The sequence below is a fragment of the Anser anser genome (genome assembly GCF_964211835.1).
Source record: "Anser anser genome assembly, chromosome: 5".
Taxonomy (NCBI): Eukaryota; Metazoa; Chordata; class Aves; order Anseriformes; family Anatidae; genus Anser; species Anser anser.
Genome location: NC_139725.1, coordinates 25,449,970 through 25,469,559, shown reverse-complemented (window position 1 = coordinate 25,469,559; position 19,590 = coordinate 25,449,970). Strand labels below are relative to the sequence as shown.

At 34.4% G+C, this 19,590-nt stretch overlaps 1 protein-coding gene across 7 annotated transcripts in view; it reads left to right on the top strand.

Annotated features, from left to right (window-relative positions):
• The window catches only part of DPH6 (diphthamine biosynthesis 6), a 196,226-nt gene that overhangs the window by 75,784 nt on the left and 100,852 nt on the right, over positions 1-19,590 (top strand). For 4 of the 7 annotated variants that reach the window (XM_083839668.1, XM_083839671.1, XM_083839669.1 and 1 more), the window contains exons 9-12: positions 7,989-8,139; positions 9,261-9,392; positions 13,070-13,199; positions 15,750-15,924. In XM_083839668.1, the coding sequence (XP_083695794.1) occupies positions 7,989-8,139; positions 9,261-9,392; positions 13,070-13,199; positions 15,750-15,924 (588 nt within the window). The other 3 variants (XM_083839672.1, XM_083839674.1, XM_083839673.1) reach the window with 3 other exon arrangements.

Sequence of the window (19,590 nt, the reverse complement as noted above, 5' to 3'; positions counted from 1 at the left end):
TGTATGAACAATGTTGACTTGCTGGGAGGTGGTACTCTTTATGCTGTTTTTGATGCAAAGTGACTGATTTTAAAACCTTCTGGCCCACAAGTGGTTGAGTTTAAAAAACAAATAAACTGGATGGTCATTTAATTTTTTCCATATGAAATATACATCTAATGAATGACTCTAAATCACGTAGAGAATATATCCTTATCAAAGAGCTTAAGAGAATTCTTAGTAGTTCACTGGGATTCGCTCTTTTAGCTTCTGATTCCATGGAAGCAGAACAGGAATAAGAACTCTAGTGGCTTAAATATTACAAACTTTTATGTGAGATAAGAAGGTCAAATAAGTTATTTTTCCTATTTTCTGTTGTTGTTGTTGGAAAGAATGTCTCATGATACTCCTGCCGCTGTTGCAGTCATCTCTTTACAGGTCTTCCTATTTCTTTCTACACTTTGGTGATCACTGAATCTCTTCTAGGTTCAAGGATTGTTATAAAATGTTATTACACGGTTGTTTTACAGCTCATCTGCCTTGAGCAACTACATTTTCTTATTTTTTTTCAATATCTTACACACTTTTTATCTCTTTTTTTAAATCTTTCCAAACAGATACAATATCTGCGTTATTTTTTTTCCATGATGACCTCATTCTTGCCATGGAAAGTAAATTGTATTTCATCCTGTCCATCTAGTTTGTGATTTCTTTAAAATATTCATGTAGGAGAGCGTGGATGTTAACTAACTATGTGAGGCAAACTCATATAGTCTGAATAAGAGAAAATTGGTGGTGGGGGTATGGTGGGGACTAGTGATAATATATTAATATTTCTTTGAGGGCACTGACTTTATTGCTCATGGCAAACTTGATGCTAACATACACCATACATCTCAGCAATGTGACAGGCTAGGGAAAATGAAAAACACAAAGCTTTATATAAATCAGGCAAAAGTCATATTAAAATGCATAACATTTTATAAGAGAATCAAGATTTTACTTTTATCTGTTCAGAAGCTGTTTTCTCCTTCTTATGTAGATGTTTTAGATTTGGTTAAATGCTCACAGTTTCAGGTAGCATAGTAGTAAATCATATTTCAAATTCATTGTAGACAAAGCTGTCACATTCCCTAAGAGGTAAGGTTTACAGAGGCATGCCCAGGATTTTGGTATATAAACTAATGTCTTGTAGAGTTAAAAGGAAAACAGTCTGTTTTATGCCATGGTTGTCTCACAAGGAAAAGCATTAGAAAGTTTTGACTATAGATTAATTTATTTTATGTCATGATAAAATAAGCTGGGTTTTCAAGAAACTATGAATATGGAGAACCAGTCAATCTGTCAGAGCATAGCATGTTATGAAGTTAGCACAGTTTAACTGAGTAATGATAGAGAGGCCTTCAAAAATGTAGTACTGTAGGCCTGTAGCACTGTACTTTTTCTCACTGTTTTGTGCTTACAAGTTCTATGAAAAAAAATATCAGTAATTCAGCACTTGAAAGCCAATAACAAATCACTGCAGGGAAAAAAACTCTATTTTAGGAGGAGAACTAATTTTCATTTCAGGCTTTTAAGGGATTACTGAAAATTGGGCAAAATACTCCATTATGAGCAGCGTATAAAAGTGGCCACTCATATAAGCTCTTTGTAGAAACCATTAATAGTCTGCACAGTGATGTGTATGTAATTCTAATAAGTATTATGATATCAGTTTTGTTATCATTTCAACTGATATATACATATTTTTAACTTTTATTCTATTCTATTTCTGACTTTTATTCTATCTTAGTTATGTTCTACAAGTGTTAGTTTTACATTCTTTAAATTTACTTTATAATGGTTATGCAATTATAGCTAGTGTACCTTAGTCTCTGCTGTCTTTCCTCCTCTATAATGCATTTTCTTCAGATAAATCTCTTCATGTTTAACTACAAAGCCTGGGTAGAAATTTGTTTTAGATTGTTTCTGGCAGCAAAATGAGCCCTTGTGCCTGGGGGGAAATAACATTTTACTCACTGTTCTGGTTTAATACATTACTGTGCAACTTCAAGATGTATTTTTGCATAATAATTCAAGCTCTCTTTTTATGCCTCCTTCTTTCTTTCATTATTAGTGATACAGAAAAGACTAAAGAGATAATCAAACGTATGATTTTATTACTAGAACATTATTAGAAGTTTGGTTAAAAAAAAATGGAATAAGAAAACTTTTTTTCATAGGTATTCTTCAAAAACATTGAGAATAAATAGTACAAATAAAACACACGCTGAAAATTCATGGTTGCCTCATTTACTACATTGTAAAAAAAACAAGGTCACTGCTGTGATATACATAATACACATATCTAGTTTCATTGCAATTTTACTTGGCCAGTATGACTGTGACTTTTGCACATTTAAATTGTAAGATGTTTTTTGCTGAGTGGGAAGCAATTTCTGAAGCATTTTCCAGTATTTTTTAAATCAAATGTATCAGCTTTTGTATTCAATACACGTTTAATTTTTATATTTCCAATTAAGGTAAAATATAACTGTTTAGAAGTGCAACAATTATTTTTTTTTTTTCATTTTACATTGCCAGCAAAATGAACTTGCAAAACATTTGTATTTTCCCCATATTATACTGTTCTGTTACTGTGTTTAGCTGTATTGGCTTTTAAATGATCGGAAACAGAAATGAAAGCTGCTGGAGCTTCTGCTGATTTGATAATTATTTCTGAGCATACTTCTGATACCAGTAGTGAACATATTAGCTATCATTCATGTTCTAAGATTTGCTCTTGCCCACATTTAATAATGAATGCTCTGTTCCCTGAGTCCCAATGGGTAGAAAGACAGATACATCAAACAATACAAGCTGTAAAACTGCAGTTCCTTAGGTTAGGGGTAGTCCAGAATGAGAGGGAGCCATGTAGCATTCTTGCTACACTTGGCACAAGGAAAGAAGCCTATTCATCTGCAACAGATAATCATATCTGATGCTGTACTTTCTTGTAGTAGTATTACTAATTCATAATATTGCATTGTATTTACCTACCATAGATTGATATTGAAAGGCTCATTTATTTTCCTGTTTGTAAAACATCTTGGCATGTTTGGGTGGAACGCATTTCAGAATTGCAAGCAGTTATGTCCCTGTCAGCAAATCAATTTAACAGGTTAATTTGGAGATGATTTTTAAAATATTAGAAAAGGTACTTGGGAGATATTTACATGCCTTTTGTACTAAAGGAGTGTGTGATCCTGCAGGTTAGATTTGATTTCACTTTGTAACCTGTTTCTGTCCAGTTTCTTCTAACCTGAATTATTTTAATCAATCTCCATCTAGGACTTTAGCTTTAGGAATTAGACTTTGTAAGTGGTGTTAAAGGGTGCAGGAGGAAATTTCAAGTTGCAAAACATGTTTTGTTGGTGGCTTTTTTTTTTTTAAATACCTTGTCATCATTGAATGTTATTTCTACCTGGTAACCTTTAATTTCCTTTCTGCATGGTAAAAATATGGGTAACTCCAGTTTGTTTGTTACAAATACTTTTGTAAACTTTGTAAGAAATAACTGCAGAATTCTTTTCATTGTACAGTGATTTATTTCAAAAATAAATAAAGGATTTTCTTTCCTATTCCATTTGATTGCAGATTCAGTCCAGTTTTCTGAAAAGGAAGATTTTTTTTTCTCTTTTCATAATGAAGGTAGTTTATTTTAAAGTCTTTCATAGTGTAGGACTTTCTGTCCTGTGTGTCTGTATAGTGTACTTGAAATACTGCAAAGAGATGTATGTGGTCTCCCTCATTATATTTATTCTAAGGAGTTATGTTGTCAAGGTAAACCGTGAAGAATAAAGAGTCTTCCCTTATGTCTCGTGAGCTCTCTGCCACGCTATGTTCTCATTGCTGCTCAGTGGGAAACTATCAGTTTTGGAATTTTGTTGTGATAGGTTTTTATACCAGTTTCTATGGTGGCGAATATAAGCTTTTTAAGATGGCAATCTGTTGTTTTCATAAAAGACCACTACATGGAATTTCAGCTGTATCAGTCAAAGTCCTAGCTCCCAGGCTTTTTCAACGGGAGAATTTGGATCTTGGAACGCTCGTGCATTTGCTTAACTTCATTCCGAGCGTGCTTACATCAATGACATGAGTTATGTGAATATAGTTAAGCATATGCATGCATGCAGGCTCTGATCCAGAATTAGGTTGGTATCACAATGTACAGTAGGTGTGGGAGAAACAGTGTAACAAATGGGAAAATATATTGCTTCTGTGAAGTAACATGAAAATGTTATGTGGTAAAATAGGTTCTGTAAGATTTAATTAAAATGTCATTATAGCAAGCTTGATTTCTTTTTTGTTTTTAAAAAGATGAGAATATTATTCAGGGAAAGTTGGTCTATTTGTGACAGTCTGCAACTTTTAGTTTTACATTCTTAGATTATTTTCTCTGTCGACAGGAATGGAAGACCAACATTTGTATGAGATTTGAATATAGCTACTAAACGGAGTCTGGCAGCTCTACTTATGCTGGCATTGAGCCTGTTCTTCTAGTGCCAGGTTCCACACCTAATACTTCTGCTGAAGCCTACACCTGTGCTGCTGTTGAATGTGATTGATTACCTATGTTTTTGGAGCATTGTGGGCATTGGCCTTGAATGAATCATTGTGATGTATCATAGCCATTGAAATGGACTGTAGTCTATAATTATTTTTATAGTCTTTGGTTTATGAGAAACCTTATAGAATTTCTAGTACTTCTCAGTAATTTCCAAAAATTTTCCAACTGACCAGCTGTTTGTGTAAATGAATAAGCACAGATATATAATTGTGTTATATGTATCTGTGAAGCAATATTAATAGAAGTTTCCCAACTTATTTCCTTATTTAGGAAAAACAGATGCGAATGGATTATATGAGAATTTCATGTGGCATGCGTTTGGGTTATATGTAACATTAACAAAGTACAAAGCTACACAGGAGTTCTGTAGGTTGCACCAAACCAGTTGTGATAAAATCTGTGAGTCTTACTACATACTCATGAATTTTTTATGAAGCACATTTATAGAAAAGATGTTTAGAGACATGGTTGAAAACTATCTTCACAGATGGCATTAAAATGGAATAGGTGCTTTTTCACATTCAGTGGTGTAGTGTCATGAATTCAGTCCTTGAGATTAGGGAATGGAGAGAAGTTACAGGTCTCTAATAGTATTTATACAAGATGTCTACCTCTAGATTTCTCAGAAGGTACTTATGTAAAGCTTGAATCAAAGTGACTGTCATATTGTCAAGCTGGAACTTCTTTCTTCCTTTCCTGTCACGATGTTTTTACTCTCATAATGGTTTGTTACACCATACTGAAGTTAAAACCCAGGTGTCTTATTTAAAATAAACAAGAACAAAAAACAATACAGTATTGTGATAGTATCATTACTCACAAATTAGGACCAAGAGATGCAAACTCAGTATATTAGATTAGTACCTTTTGAATGTCCATATTCCATGCTAATTTTTTGTTTCATGAGCAATGAAGCTGGTGAAGGGTCTGGAGAACAAGTCTTATGAGGAGCATTTGAGGGAGCTGAGGTTGTTCAGCCTGGAGAAAAGGAGGTTTGGGAAACCTTATGTCATTCTACAAGTATGTTAAAGGAGGTATAGCAAGGTGAGGATCAGTCTATTCTACCAAGCACCAAGTGATAAGACAAGAGGAAAATAGCCTTAAGTTGCACTAGGAGAGGTTTAGGTTGGATATTAGGAAAAATTTCTTCCCTGGAAGGGTTGTGAAGTATTGGAACAGGCTCACTATTGGAACAGTATCAGGAAACATGTAGATGTAGAGCTTAGTGATGTGGTTTAATAGTGGATTTGTCAGTGCTAGGTTAACAGTACTAGGTGATCTCAGAGATCTTTTCCAAACTAAATGAGTCTGTGATTTTTATGATGAACATTAATGTTGAAAGCAACTAACTCAATAAAACGGCCATTTGCAAGAAGGAAATGGTAGCACATCTTGCACTTCATGCCACTGTACAGTCTGGATATTTCTATAAAGGGTCATCTTGTAAACATTTTTTTTTTTTCTTTATCTTGGTTGTTGTGGCATAATCCAACTGGAGATCTATTTCAATTCCAGATTTATCTTCCTGCTTCTTTATTTTCTACCTGAAGGGCTGGGGCTCTCATGTGGCTGTCTGGTTAATGGCAAAATACATCAACTGACAGTAGTCGAAGGTGTAATTCAATGAGTGGGAAATGGTATAGAAGCTGTTGGATGCTCGTATATTGTAATGTTGAAATACACGTAGTGTTTGTGCTAAATTGCAGTTTTCATCTGTGCTATTATGTTACATTTAGTTGACTTCTTTTAACCTCTCATGTACAATTGATTCACATAAAGTTGATTATTGCCTTGACTTTGATGCGTAAGAGGAATGAATAAAGTGAAGTCCAATCAAAGAACATCAGCCCCTCTTAGAGCATAGTTTTAGTGTTTACAGTGCTTAAAAACTCTCCTTGAGCCCTTCTAGAGGCAGCAGAACTGAGTTTCCTAGGAAATTACCTTTTTGTAACTTAACGTTTTAAGAATTTCCAAATACCCTGCTTTCACTTAACTGGATCCTTTCTCTCTCCAGTGAAGTCAAACGTCAATGTAAATGTAGAACTCTCATCAGACTTCTAATTCATGCTATGAGTTTCTGCCTTTTTTTAACTGTTGTTTTTTTTTCTTAATTTTAACAGGAAACTTTTAAAGTTTAAATGTTTTATTTTTAAAAGGAAATTAAAAATACAATAAAATGTAAATGATTTTTTTCTGAAAACTTCAGTATTCAGAATTGATTAGTAATTTGTAACATACCCCATTGTTTGATGTCTCCATGAGATCTTATTGCTGCAAAAAACAGAGAATGCAGAGGGTCAATCTTCAGGTGACCTTACTTCATGTAATTTATACGCCTATGAGTGCCTCACTGTATAATTCTTTTTCATAGAGATTTTTAATGGAAATTCCATATAGAGTACATTAACTTGTGAAGTAAAATAATATTCAGCAATTTTTACTCTATATTTAAGGACTTCTGAAAGCCTCATGTTTTGTCACCTTTTTGTCTTTCTTTATTTGGCTTTATCACCATTTTGTGAATTCAGTATTTAAGAAGCCTGCAATAAAATACATATTTCAGATACTATATGAAATTTAAGACCTCTGAGCAGAAATTATTGATAGAATCTGGAGCTGCAGCATGAATTGATGTCTGATTAAGGTTCATGGACAAATTCTGTCATAATTTATATTGCTTTTAGATTAAGAAAAGTAGTGTTTGCCAAGCTAGTGACCCCAACATCAACATAGTCTGCAGATTAGGCTGCCTTGGAAAATCAGTGAATTGCCCCCAGTGTATAAATCTTGGAAAATGTTGTTCTCTGTGTTTCAAAATTCTGAGTATCCCGAAATGTGTTGAGTTTGATGGAAAGGATACTCTTTCCTTGAGGTGAATGGAGCAAGACTTAGTTGCTGCATTTACTCAAGATTTAGCAAGGTTTTAAAACTGTTCTTGCTAGTCCTTTTCACTTTTTTCAAGTATTTATTTACATTGTTAATTATCAAATTGTTACTTTTATATTCGTGTTCCTTTTTGCACTTAATTTGTTTTCTTTTTTTTTTTTTAAAGATAGCTGTCCTGCACAATTGTGGAATAACGTTTCTTCATTATAATATTGTTCTCTCTCTTATCTTAAGTCTTATCAGTTCTCATATCCATTGCTCTTATTTACTAAGGCTGCGTTTTGATCCCATATGGTGTGTCAACACGAGTTTATTGTATTTTGCTAATTTAGCATTCTAAATAGTGGGAAATCCTGTTGCTGTTCTACCATGAATAATATTCTAAGCTTAGGTACATGTGGAGCTGTAGTATTTATTGCAATCAAAATTGAAAATTTGAACGATGAAATCTGATAATTTCACACGGCTTGGCAAGCTCTTTACTTGGTTATTTTATAATGTTTGTCTCGAGCAGGGGGAGTCTTCAGATATGTTTAAGGTCAATAGCTGTTCTTGTGACATAACCTGCAATGATGGAGACATTTTACCTTCATCAGAAGTGGAGGAACCACAGAAAATCATTCCAATCATCTGGAAGCCTTTGAAGCATAATTCTTTGGATTTCAGTGAGTCTTACACAACTTTCATTAGAAAAGTAATATTGAATAATTTATGTTCAAAAAACTTTGTGTTCTGTTTGCCTGAATGAAATTATTGTAATATAATCAGTCATTACAGTGGAGGGAATGAGCTTTATTTAGAAGGTCATTCCAACACCTGTACCCCAATTCTACAGTTTTAAATTGAAAGTAGAAAAGCAAACTCTAAAATGATCTATAAAATGCAACCATTTGACTTGCTTGCATGCTGCGAGTCTGTCCCATTTGTAAAAGCAGCCTCAGGGGTATGTGCGTGATCACGTTTAGCACCCTAACAAGCTACTGTCTCTTAGTTGAGCTGCAGTAATAAATCATATGCCTGATACTAGCATTGCCTGAAACATGAGGTGACTAATGCGAGATAAACTTGAGTTCATAGATGGGTAACTCACTGAAGTACCACAGCATCACTGTTACTCTAAATCCAAAGAAAGTAAACTCTTCCTGAAAATTAAGTTTCATAGTGTAACGGTGTTTGTTATTGAATGGTGTTTAGGCACATGAATGTAGATAAATTCCTGATGGGTTGTTTGATGGGGGGGGGGGGGGGGGGAAGCATTAGCTAAGATTAAGATTATCAGAACCATGTTAAACATTTAACTTCTGTTAAAATTTGGCAGGTAACTTTGATAAGCTGTTTCTGTGTCACTTGGATACTTTTGAAAATTGTAGCTTTTCAATACAATTTCTTGTGACATTTCTGTCACAGAACACAGAAAATTTGTAAAACTTTGGGGAGGGAGAAGGGAAGGAGGAGAGAAGTACTGACATTTTCAGCTAAATGCTACTTCTAAGCACATTTTCTGAAGGCAGTGTTGGAGAAGTACCACTTGGTTTGACAAGTACCATTTGGAAGCTTTGATATCAGCACATTTACTTTTAATGGTTGTTTTATACCTATGTTTCTGTGTATAAGTTTTGAAGATCTTTTAACATTCTGAGGTTTTTGTTTTTTTGTCTGTTTGGTTTGCTGGTTGTGGATTGTTTTTTTTTCTGTAGAAGTTCTTTATCACAATTTAAAATAGATTCTTGGTTAATCTGACATCTTTCGTCTTTGTAATCATAGTTCTGTACTTCATTTCACATAGCTAAGACATTTGGAAGCTCAGGAAAATCCATGAATGGTTACCAGTGGTTTTCAGGTATCACTGCACATTTTCTTCCATCAAAAGGCAAAACCACACAAGAGGCAGCAAGGGAAGCTTTTTCTTCTCTCCAAGGTACTTTTTTCATTTAATCCATTATCTGCTGTTAATAGTACTTCTTAAAATATGTATTGTCATATGTTTTTGTAACTTTAAATGGTGTGGTTGTCAGTTTGCCACCTCATTTAGTGTTTGATTGGAATCGTTGTTGGCTTTAATACTGAACACATCATAATTTGACTGGCTTTTGAAGATCCTGGAAAGCCAGAGTAGTGATCATATCACTGTGACACTATTTCCATAGTGCTTACTTGCTTTATAGCTTGCTTTATAGCTTTCTTGCAATATATACTATGTGTGAGAGTGCATGTGTGCTATGGATGCTGTCTACTTGCTAAAGCACTTTTGTAGCTACCATAATTTTAAATTAAGTTTTCTAGAAAGCTGTTGAACATTTTGGCATCTAGGATTAGGTCAGTAGTAGTAAATCTTATTTATATTCTTAATGCAAAGAAGAAATTGCTTTCTTGGGAATCATGAAATCCAGGTTCCTTACTATCCTCTGCTTGCAGGACAAATACTCACTTTTTTTTTTCATTCTAAACTTTAAATAAAGCATATTTTACAGGCTTGTTTTCATTCATCAAAATGGAAATAATTCTTATTATGCTAATAGGTAGTCTCATATTCTTGCTCACAAAGTCTCATGAGGTATAGTCCTCTAAAGTTTTATTTTTGACATGTGCAGCTGATTTCATGATTGAATATAGGATAAGAAAGAAACCTTCAACATTTTTCAGAAGAAGTTGTACTTTCTCAAAGGCTCTTAAGCTGGGTTTTAGTTGCTTGGAAGTCAGACGGGTAGGTGTGATTAAACTTTTAGTAAAAGGCAGCAGTATTTAGTGTAAATCTTACTGGCACTATTTGTAAATTGAAGTGAAAGGGTTGTGTAATGTTTTTGTTCTCATTATATTTGAATGGAGATCTGCCAGTAAAATATTATATATTTTTACTATAGCACCTATCAAAAGAAGAACTGATTGTGACTAGTTCAGTGGCCTACTGCTTCCAGCAAATTACTTGCATTAGATGTATTATAGTCAGGAAAAAATAGTAATTTTTCATGTAATTCTTGGTAGGAAAATTCTTGGTAGGAAATGTCATTTCTCACATTTCCTTTCTGGTTATCTTCTTTTTGGAAGAGGATGTGGAAGACTGGATGAATTAAGGTTCTGTCATGGCAAAAGAAGCTGTTTTTGAGAACTTAACTGATCTGCAGATACGCACAAAGCTTTGTCTGAATTCATACTTTTGATCTATATAGCAGTTCAGTCCTTTATACTATAAAAATGGAACAGACACAGTCCTTTTAACCTTCTCTTTACAGGGTTAACTGATTTTAAAATCTCTAAAGAGGATAAGTGCTGCCTAAAGGATGCAGAAATGGAAATTTATTACTGGACATTATGAAACACACAATTGTTCTATAAAGTGGATAGAATTCTTCCATGAAGACAATACTGTTTACATTTATTTTCTTAAACTATTTTTTAAAACGTTCATTTAGATGTGATCAGAAGATGACAAAGATTGCAGTGCTTTACATATAAAGCAGCTCTGGTCCAGTTGTACCATGGCAAAGCTTCATAGGCTTCTCTGGAACTACATAGATTTTTATTACATGAAAATTTAGTCTAGAATGCTACTTGCTGTACCGTATTGATATTGTCTTTTGCAGCTCTCAACCTAAGGATCCGGATAACTTAGTAAGAAAAAAATTAAGCTGTACTTTGGCCAGTGGTTTGTTGTGGTTTTTTTTGTTTGTTTGTTTGTTTGTTTGTGTGTGTGTGTGTGTGTCAGAAGTTCAGTGTAAGAATGTCTCACCTGATTGCATTTTATAAATAATTTGGAATGATGACTCAAATGGTTTTAAGTTCAAGAAAGGCTGTGTGATTTCCTGGTGTATCATGGAAATGTACTATATAATAGCCCTCTCCTTAGGAAGAAGAACATACTGTTAAGAACCCAAGTGGTGGGTTTGTAGCTGGTTTATCATTTATGCTTTTATACTAGATACAGTGCTTTGGTAGGTAAATTTTATTCTGCTTACAAGCTAGGGAGAGATTATTTCCCATCATTCCTCTAATTCATGCAGGAAAAAATGGGGATTGTACTTTTACTTTAAGATTTTTTTTTATAAAGGTAAAAATTACGAATTTATCAAAATTTGTTTGCCTTCAACTTGCTCTTATACTTTTACAGTTTCACAAATTACAGTTTGTTGGCTTCTGCATTTTAAAGTTATACTTTTTTTCTGCCAAATACTTCAGATAATGCTGCAGACCCAAACTTTTCTTGACTAAAATGCTGTCTGGAAATTTTAAAAATGTTATCTTCTCGAGTGATGAAATAATAGCAGGTATTGGCATAATGGTTGCTATCAGGCAATTTTCAAATATATTTAATTTTAAATCCAGAATTAGATGATCTTTAAGGTCTTTTCCAACCAAAACCATTTATATTTCTGAACAGAATTATCACTGTGTGTTAATTTCTCAGCCAATTATTTCTGGAGATGTCTCTTGACTTCATAGGAGTTCTGTGTCAATTGCTTTATAATCTCTTGTATCACTTAGTGGGGACTGTATTCTTCTGTCAGTGAGAATTCCCCTCTTCAGATCGCTATCACTAATAGCGGTTTGACTAAATAAAGCTGAGACATTTAGAGTAAAACCCAGTACTGGTGTGACCACATCAACCTTCATGGAAGCATGCCAACTCTTGAACTGTATTTAAAGCATTAAAGAACAAGATCCCCAAAGCTACACTGAGAAGAACTTTACATAGCTCATTTACGTAGGGTCACTGCTATTATGTCTTCTGTATTTCTTCACTTCTTTCAGAGAAGACTTAGGTCTTTGTTTTGTTTCTATTGCTCATGAGTTATGAAAGGTCCACACTTCAGAGCTGATCCACATACCTTTTTATGGTATTGACTATGTAAGAGTAATACATTCTCCTAAAGTGCTATGACTGGAAGCTTCTATGCACATACATTCAAATGATTTTGACTTCCCAGGATCTTTTCTTTAACTGTATGTGCTTGAGCTTTTCTGTGCTCTTACCATTCCTTCATTTCTCCTGTGGCCACTTCTGTTTCCTGTTGTCTGTCTTGCCGTTTATAACTCTTAGTTTATGCAGAGGTCATTACTGCAGTGTTGTTTTCCTTTTAAAACAGCTTAGGCAAGCATCACTCCGGAATAATCATATAAATATTTGATCTTTTCTTTGAAGAGGATGATGGACTAAAGGACCTCTTATTGTCCCTTCCAGTTTTGTACCTTTGTGATTCAAAGTCCTTCATAGATTACTAGCTGTTGTAGTCTGAAAAACAAAACAACAACAATGGGGAAAAAAAAGAAAAATAAAACGTAGGGATACAAAAAATTAGGAATATAGTATACCTATATGCATTAATGCATGATATGTTTTTTGGGCTAAGAATTCACCTCTGTGTGGATAGAATTTATTTGTGATCTATGTTTGCATATTTAAAAAATTAATGTGAGAGAATTTCATGAAAAATTGGGTGTTATGTGAAGAAAGGTAGTATGTTGCAAAGCCTTCAGGGACGTTTAGACAACTAGTTATTACCAATTTGTTTTGTTGACAAACACAGGTTGCCTGTGTTGTCTTTCTACACACATTTAAAATATTTCATTTTTAACATCTATGTTGTTTTTGTCTTGCAGCTGATATGACTTCAGTGGGATTGAAACTAAAGGATATTGTTTTGGTTCATCTGTATGTGAAGAGCATGAAAGATTTCAATGTTATAAATTCAATTTATGTGACAGAATTTGATTTGTGTCCACCAGCAAGGTAGGATTAGACTACTGTTATAATATATTTATGATATACTGCAATATGCTGCATTATTGTTAGCACATTTATGAAACTTTTGTACAAGTATTTGTGTCTCACAGACTTGGAAGTACACTTCTGCTGCCTTTTGGAGTAATCACATCACAAGTGCTAAAGTCAAAAGCACTAGGTTTGGAAATTCTTGCCTTCATATTTTCCATAAGGTTTATAAATGCCCCCTATATCGCCTTACAGAAAAGTAATGCATGTATTGGAAGTTTTCCGTTCTCTTTTGTTACTAGGTTGAGCTGACAGGTCTTTTGTCTTGGTGGGGTTGTATTAGTGTGTTGTGTTTTTTTTGCATCCCTTATCTGCTGGCAATGCAGCATCCTAATGTAGCCCAGGATATCAAGCAGCCCTCTGCCACAGGGGCCCATTGCTGTCTTACGTTTATCTTGCTGTGCACCAGGACCCCCACAGGTCCTTTTCTGCTTTCCAGCTGGGCAGTCACCAGCATGCACAGGTGTGCCTGGGGTTGTTCTTCCCCAGGTGCTGGATTTTGCACTTCTTGTTGAGGTGCCTGAGGTTCCTGTCAGCTCATTTCTCCAGCCGGTCCATATTCCTCTGAATGGCAGCATGACCCTCTGGTGCAAAACAGCCACTCCTCAGTTTTGTATCATTTGCAAACTTGCTGAGACTATGCTCTGCCTTATCATGCAGGTCTTTAATGAAGCATAGATTAATACAGTTTGGAAGGATCCTCTGGAGGTCACCTAGTCTAACCCACTCCTCAAAGCAGGGTCAACTTTAAAGTCAAATCTCATGTCTTGCTCATATTTTTAAAACCAACAGTTTAGCAATTTTCTAATGTAAAATAATAAATACTATACTTTCATTACAGAGTGTGAAGTGCAGTATAGTCATGTGAATCTTAAGAGTAGTGTGGCAATAGTTCAAATATATTGTTAAGATAATGTATATCATGATAGATTCACATTCTCTTAATCGTCTGTACTGTCTGGGTGTTAGAAGAGATTAAAGAGAGCAGGAATATGCTTCTTTGAAATACTAATTGTAGTCCAGGCTTACCAAATAGCAGAGGAATAGTGTGTTGGTTGTGTGTGCCTTAGGAGGGGGGGGATCTAGTTCCAGCTGTTAACTACACGGTAATGAATCTCCACTGCTTAAGAGAATCTTAAGTTCTCTTTATGACACTTACCCTTCTCCCGATTTAGCTTTCTTCATTTCTCATTCTGCTGCATGTCTTGGGCCTCCACATTTGCATAGTCAGCCACATAGTTTTCCGTGACTTCTCAGAAAGGTCATAAATAACAGGTAGAAAGATTAGGAAGTTGCAGCAGGAAATGGCTTTTTATGATTATTTTATAGAACATAGAGATTTATGTTGCATTTTAGCTAAGAGAAAAATTATGCAGCAGTTTGCATGGCTGCATCATTGCATTATGCACAGAGACCTGATTGTGAGAGCTCTCACAAGCAATATGCTAGAAGCACAGACTCAAGGGTGTGGATCTACACTAAATTTGCAAAATTGTCTTGAAAATTTACCAGCCCAAGCAGAAAATCCATTCATCCATGCTTATGATGATGGTAATGAAGAAAAAAATACAGTATTTGCATGGGGGAGGAGGAGAGAAAGATTGTTTTCTTGGAAGAAATAAGCAAGACAAGAACACAAGAAGAATTTTGTAAGGTTATGTTACATGATATGTAAAGAGAGCAAGTAATTTTTGTTGGATTCCTGCTGAGAGCTAAATGACTTTTTTATGCATGGACTGCAAATATAATTATTTTTCTGGCTTTGAAATGTCAATTTTCTTTTTTCTTTATTTTCTTTCAACACCCCCAAATTCCACCCCCCACCCCATTTTCTCACTGGCCAGATGCAACAGACTGTCTGTCTTTCTGTCTATCCAGGCACACAGTCTTCCTTGAAGCAAACAATAGTGAACTTTCTCAATTAATGCTTAAGTAGGTTTTCTATGCCATCATAAATGTCTATCTGTCATACAACTTAAAGTAAAACAGAAAAATATGCTCAGTATTGTATTATAACATGTAAGGAGGGTGTAAAGGAACAATAAACTACTGCTTACTGTTAGAAAACTGAACCTTTAGTACAATTGTTGGAAGAAGATGCAGAGAAAAATGTATGGAGATAAGAATATGACAAGGATACTCTCAAGCTGAAGGCTGCTTAGCATAACTTACCTGACATTCCCAGAGTTGTGTGGTCAAAGTTTTCTTAATAACAGAACTCATATATTCTTAATAAAATGATACACATCATAACAATAACCAAACAGGAATGAGCCACTGGCTGTCATACTAGATTCTCCTTGGTGATGCAAATCGTCTTGCTGAAGGTGTGAAGCTGATCATCATCTGGAGAGAAGATAACAGCTAGCTGGTTACTGTGATACTGTAGCTTTGTGTTATGTTTCTGAAAAAAAAATCTAAAATTAAAAACAAAAACATGGAAAATAAATGCTGGAAGTTGGTGCAAGCAAACTGTTTGAAAAAAATATAATTGTCTTGTGTTTTCAGAGTGTGTGTGGAAACCCTGTTACCTGATGGAGTACTATTTTGCATTGATTGCCTTGCACATAGCAATGACATTGCAACAGATGGCATGTTAAGTGATGAAAAACTGGTCTTGCATGTACAGAGCATTTCCCACTGGGCACCTGCTAGTATAGGACCTTACAGTCAATCCATCAAGGTAGGGAATCTTTGTTACTTCATGTGAACTATATGTCTGTTACTGAGATGGGTACAGTTATAAAGTCTTTCATCCCATCTGAATGTGCAAAAGAAAGTAAGTATGACAGTTTAAGTGAAATATTATTGTTTACTGTAAAAAATGAAAATGAATATTTCAAAGCTATATTTTCAAAATTCATCGATAAAACAAAAAAGCTAATGTGTATCACAAGACAGATTAAATTTTTCTGTTCAGAGAATCTCAAGAACAGCATACATTTTATTGTTTGTTATAAGTAACTCAAATAATTCTCACACATTTTTATAATATGACTAGAATATAAACACACTTAAGCAACGACCAAGGATATTTGAAATTTGTTTGAAGTGAGAAATTCAAACTTTTTTGTTGGTAAATTAATCCTAACATTCCTATTCAGTGAAATCCTTACTGAGGCTCTTGGTACTGTTTAACCGTTTGAAAGTATACCAAGGTTGAAGAACTATTATTTTTTTCCAATTAATAATAAAGTGAATCGAATATTGCATACTATTTAAAGATCATGAAAAGGAGGCAGTAAAGTATCATTGATAAGTAGACCAAAAATTTGAATTAAAGCTTTTTGCTATTCAGACTAATATGGTACCAAGATATCCACTTGTCCAGCTAGTACCATTTTGACAGATGATGAAGTCTCACCTTTTCTATTGCAAAAACTGTATATATCCTTTTCTTACCAATATTCCTTTTGTCCACACTGTGTCCTCAGGACACAATGTCCAGCCCAACAGTACTCTGAGGACAAAAAGTAAAAAAAAAAAAAAAAAAAAAAGAGATTTACCATGATAATGTCCTTCTGACAGAAACCAAACAATGGTGGTAGAATGATATTAGAATTTAAATTCAATTTGAAGCATTAATAGTAAAATCAGACATTCTTCCTCTTTTAGGTTTAACATTCTTTAAAAACAACCTCAGCGTTTCGAAGAAATAGAAATAAACTGTTGAAAGATATGACTGACTGACTTAAAAGAAAAAACTGAGATAATTCAATATATTTTTCTTGGTGCACCTGTTCTGTTATTGCAGAACACTCTGACCATGTCTATGTCAGCATCTGGAATGTAAGCTACATTAGAACTACTGTAAAGGCTGATTTCAGTATTATATAACAAATGCCTAGGACTTCTGGTGGTAGCATTTTATTTTCCAATGATATTAGCTGATGTAATGAAAGATATTATGTCTTTCTATAAACCTAACCTCACAGGGTAATGAGAGATTAAAGACTCTGTGCTGCTTTTGTCAGCCTTATTTACAGTCTTTTAGTCCTTAGGAGAACCCTGTAGTAGTGAATTTTAACCATGTTTTACGAAGAATGAAGACATCTGCATTTTTTCAACTTTTGTTACACTTACAGGACCTGACATATAACTCTGGGAAACTATAGCAGTTAGGCAGAATTAATTTTTTACATTTGCCACTGCTCTCATCATGCTTTCAATACTTGTGTGGAGAATTTAAGATCATACTGATAGAGAACTGTATGGTCCTCTTGCCCTCATGCTTGGAGATGTACTTTGTAAGCAGACTTTCAAAGTGTTCTAATTATATCCTTTTAATACAAGTACCTCAGAGTCTCTAGGCTATTTTCTGTCTGGGAATGTGCAATGATATGAGGTTTGCTTTCATCCAGGTCTTTGTTCAACAGTGGACACAGTTTGTGCCGGTTGTTGATAAACTTAGCTTAGTATTTTTACTAAATATATTTCATATTTTTACTTCTCACTCTTTTTTATCGTCGTATTAGTTTATTTACATGCTTTAATTCTGTTTTACTAGTGGATTAGTGTCAAGATTAAGCTGTGATTGATAGTTTGTATGGAAACAGCTTCCTTATAATCTTCACAAAAGCTAACAGCACTGTTGTATGTTAAGGAGGTAAACACAAAGATGCAGTGTTAGTGGTGAGAAATTTAGACTGAGTTTATTCATGATTACGTATTTTGTGATTACATTCGTTGAACATTTAATAACTGCAAGCATAGGTCATAAAAAAAAAAAAAACAGCCCAGTGCAGCACTGAGATACTAACCACAAATGCTTATCTACAAATGCATGGAAACTTGATAGGGTTTTTACCAGATTTTCTTCTAGTAATTTAATGTAATTTAAAAGTATATGTGAACTTGTAGTTTTTTTGTTTTGGCAACATTTCTTAATGTTTTTTTCTATCTGGAAATGAACAAGAGAACTGCAACAATAGAATTAATTGTACTCATTCTACAATAATTTTTGATGCTGACATATTTTACCAATGTAACAACATACATGCATATATGACTCAACTATGTCTATTGACATTCTTAGCTTTTCCTCATGACCTCAATTCTTCCCCTCTGACAGCTCCCAAATTCCAGTTTTTGCCATCCTTCGGGCATCTTTTTTCTCTGTCTTCTCCTCCACACTGTCTGATCCTAGTAGCATAAAGTCTTACTCTAAATCCAGTGTCCAGGTCCCTGTAACTTGATCAAATGTGGGTTCTTTTTTCTGGTTATTCTCCTCACAGTAAATTATTTTTTCCTTTTATTTTTTTTCTGATCCTTGAGGCATGATAAATGAAAGGATAAGTACTGTGGGAACTATAGTAGGAATAAGGAATCTTGTGTCTGATTAAAGGCAGTGGTACTTGCAGTAGTTCTAATGTTTCCCCGCTAAGACTTCATTCTTTCTATTACTGTGAAACTGAAAATGGTCCAATACAGCCTAGTGCACAGTTTGTATCGTATGGCTTTAAAAAGAGAAGGTGGTATTGGAAATAGCTTTGTCTATTATGTGCCCCAGGACAGATTATCTGGCTGCTTAAACTATCTTACTGGTTGCAGTTTTCCAAAAGCATCCTAAACTGTTACTAAACAAATTGCATATTTTAACGAATCCATGCATTTAGGGATGTATAAGTTACCCTTGTAAGAAGATCAGCTGAAGAAGGATGAAGATGTACAGATATCAGGAAATTCTTATTAGCAAATCAGGGATTAAAAAGATCATAGTATAATTCTTAGATATAACCTACCCTTTAAAATACTTTATTTTCACATTCATACAGCTGATAGTTGTCTGTTTGCCTCCTTCCCGTCTTTCTTTTTGTGATTCAGCAACATTTTGTGTCTTTTAAAGGTGGATTGATTTGTCATGAATATGATGCAAACTATCTGAAGTGAAGAGTGAAAATAAACCTAGATTGTTTTCTCTTCTGATTTCATTGTGCTAACCTTATGAGACATTACTGTATGTTTTCAAGTTTTGAACAGAGTACTTGGTTAGATACAAGCAGTTTAACTTCTATGAGAAACTCATAGAATTGCAAGTTTCTGCAGACAATTTTTAAATATGGGCATCTCTATTACTATTGTATGAAATACAGTAGATACAACTAAACACTCAAAAAATGCCTATGATTTTATATCTTCTGGGAATGTCAGAATGAAAAAGGTCCATATGTGGAATTTCTCAGGCTATTATGAGCAAAAGCAGATTAAACATAGATTTCACTGTATCATAGACACTTTTTTCCAGAAAGATCTTACGTGAGCCACCACTGTCTTCATTACTTGTGGAGGTTTGTTTTACCAGGGATTCCAATAGCTTATAAGTCTGCCATGTAGAGAGGAGTGAAGCAAA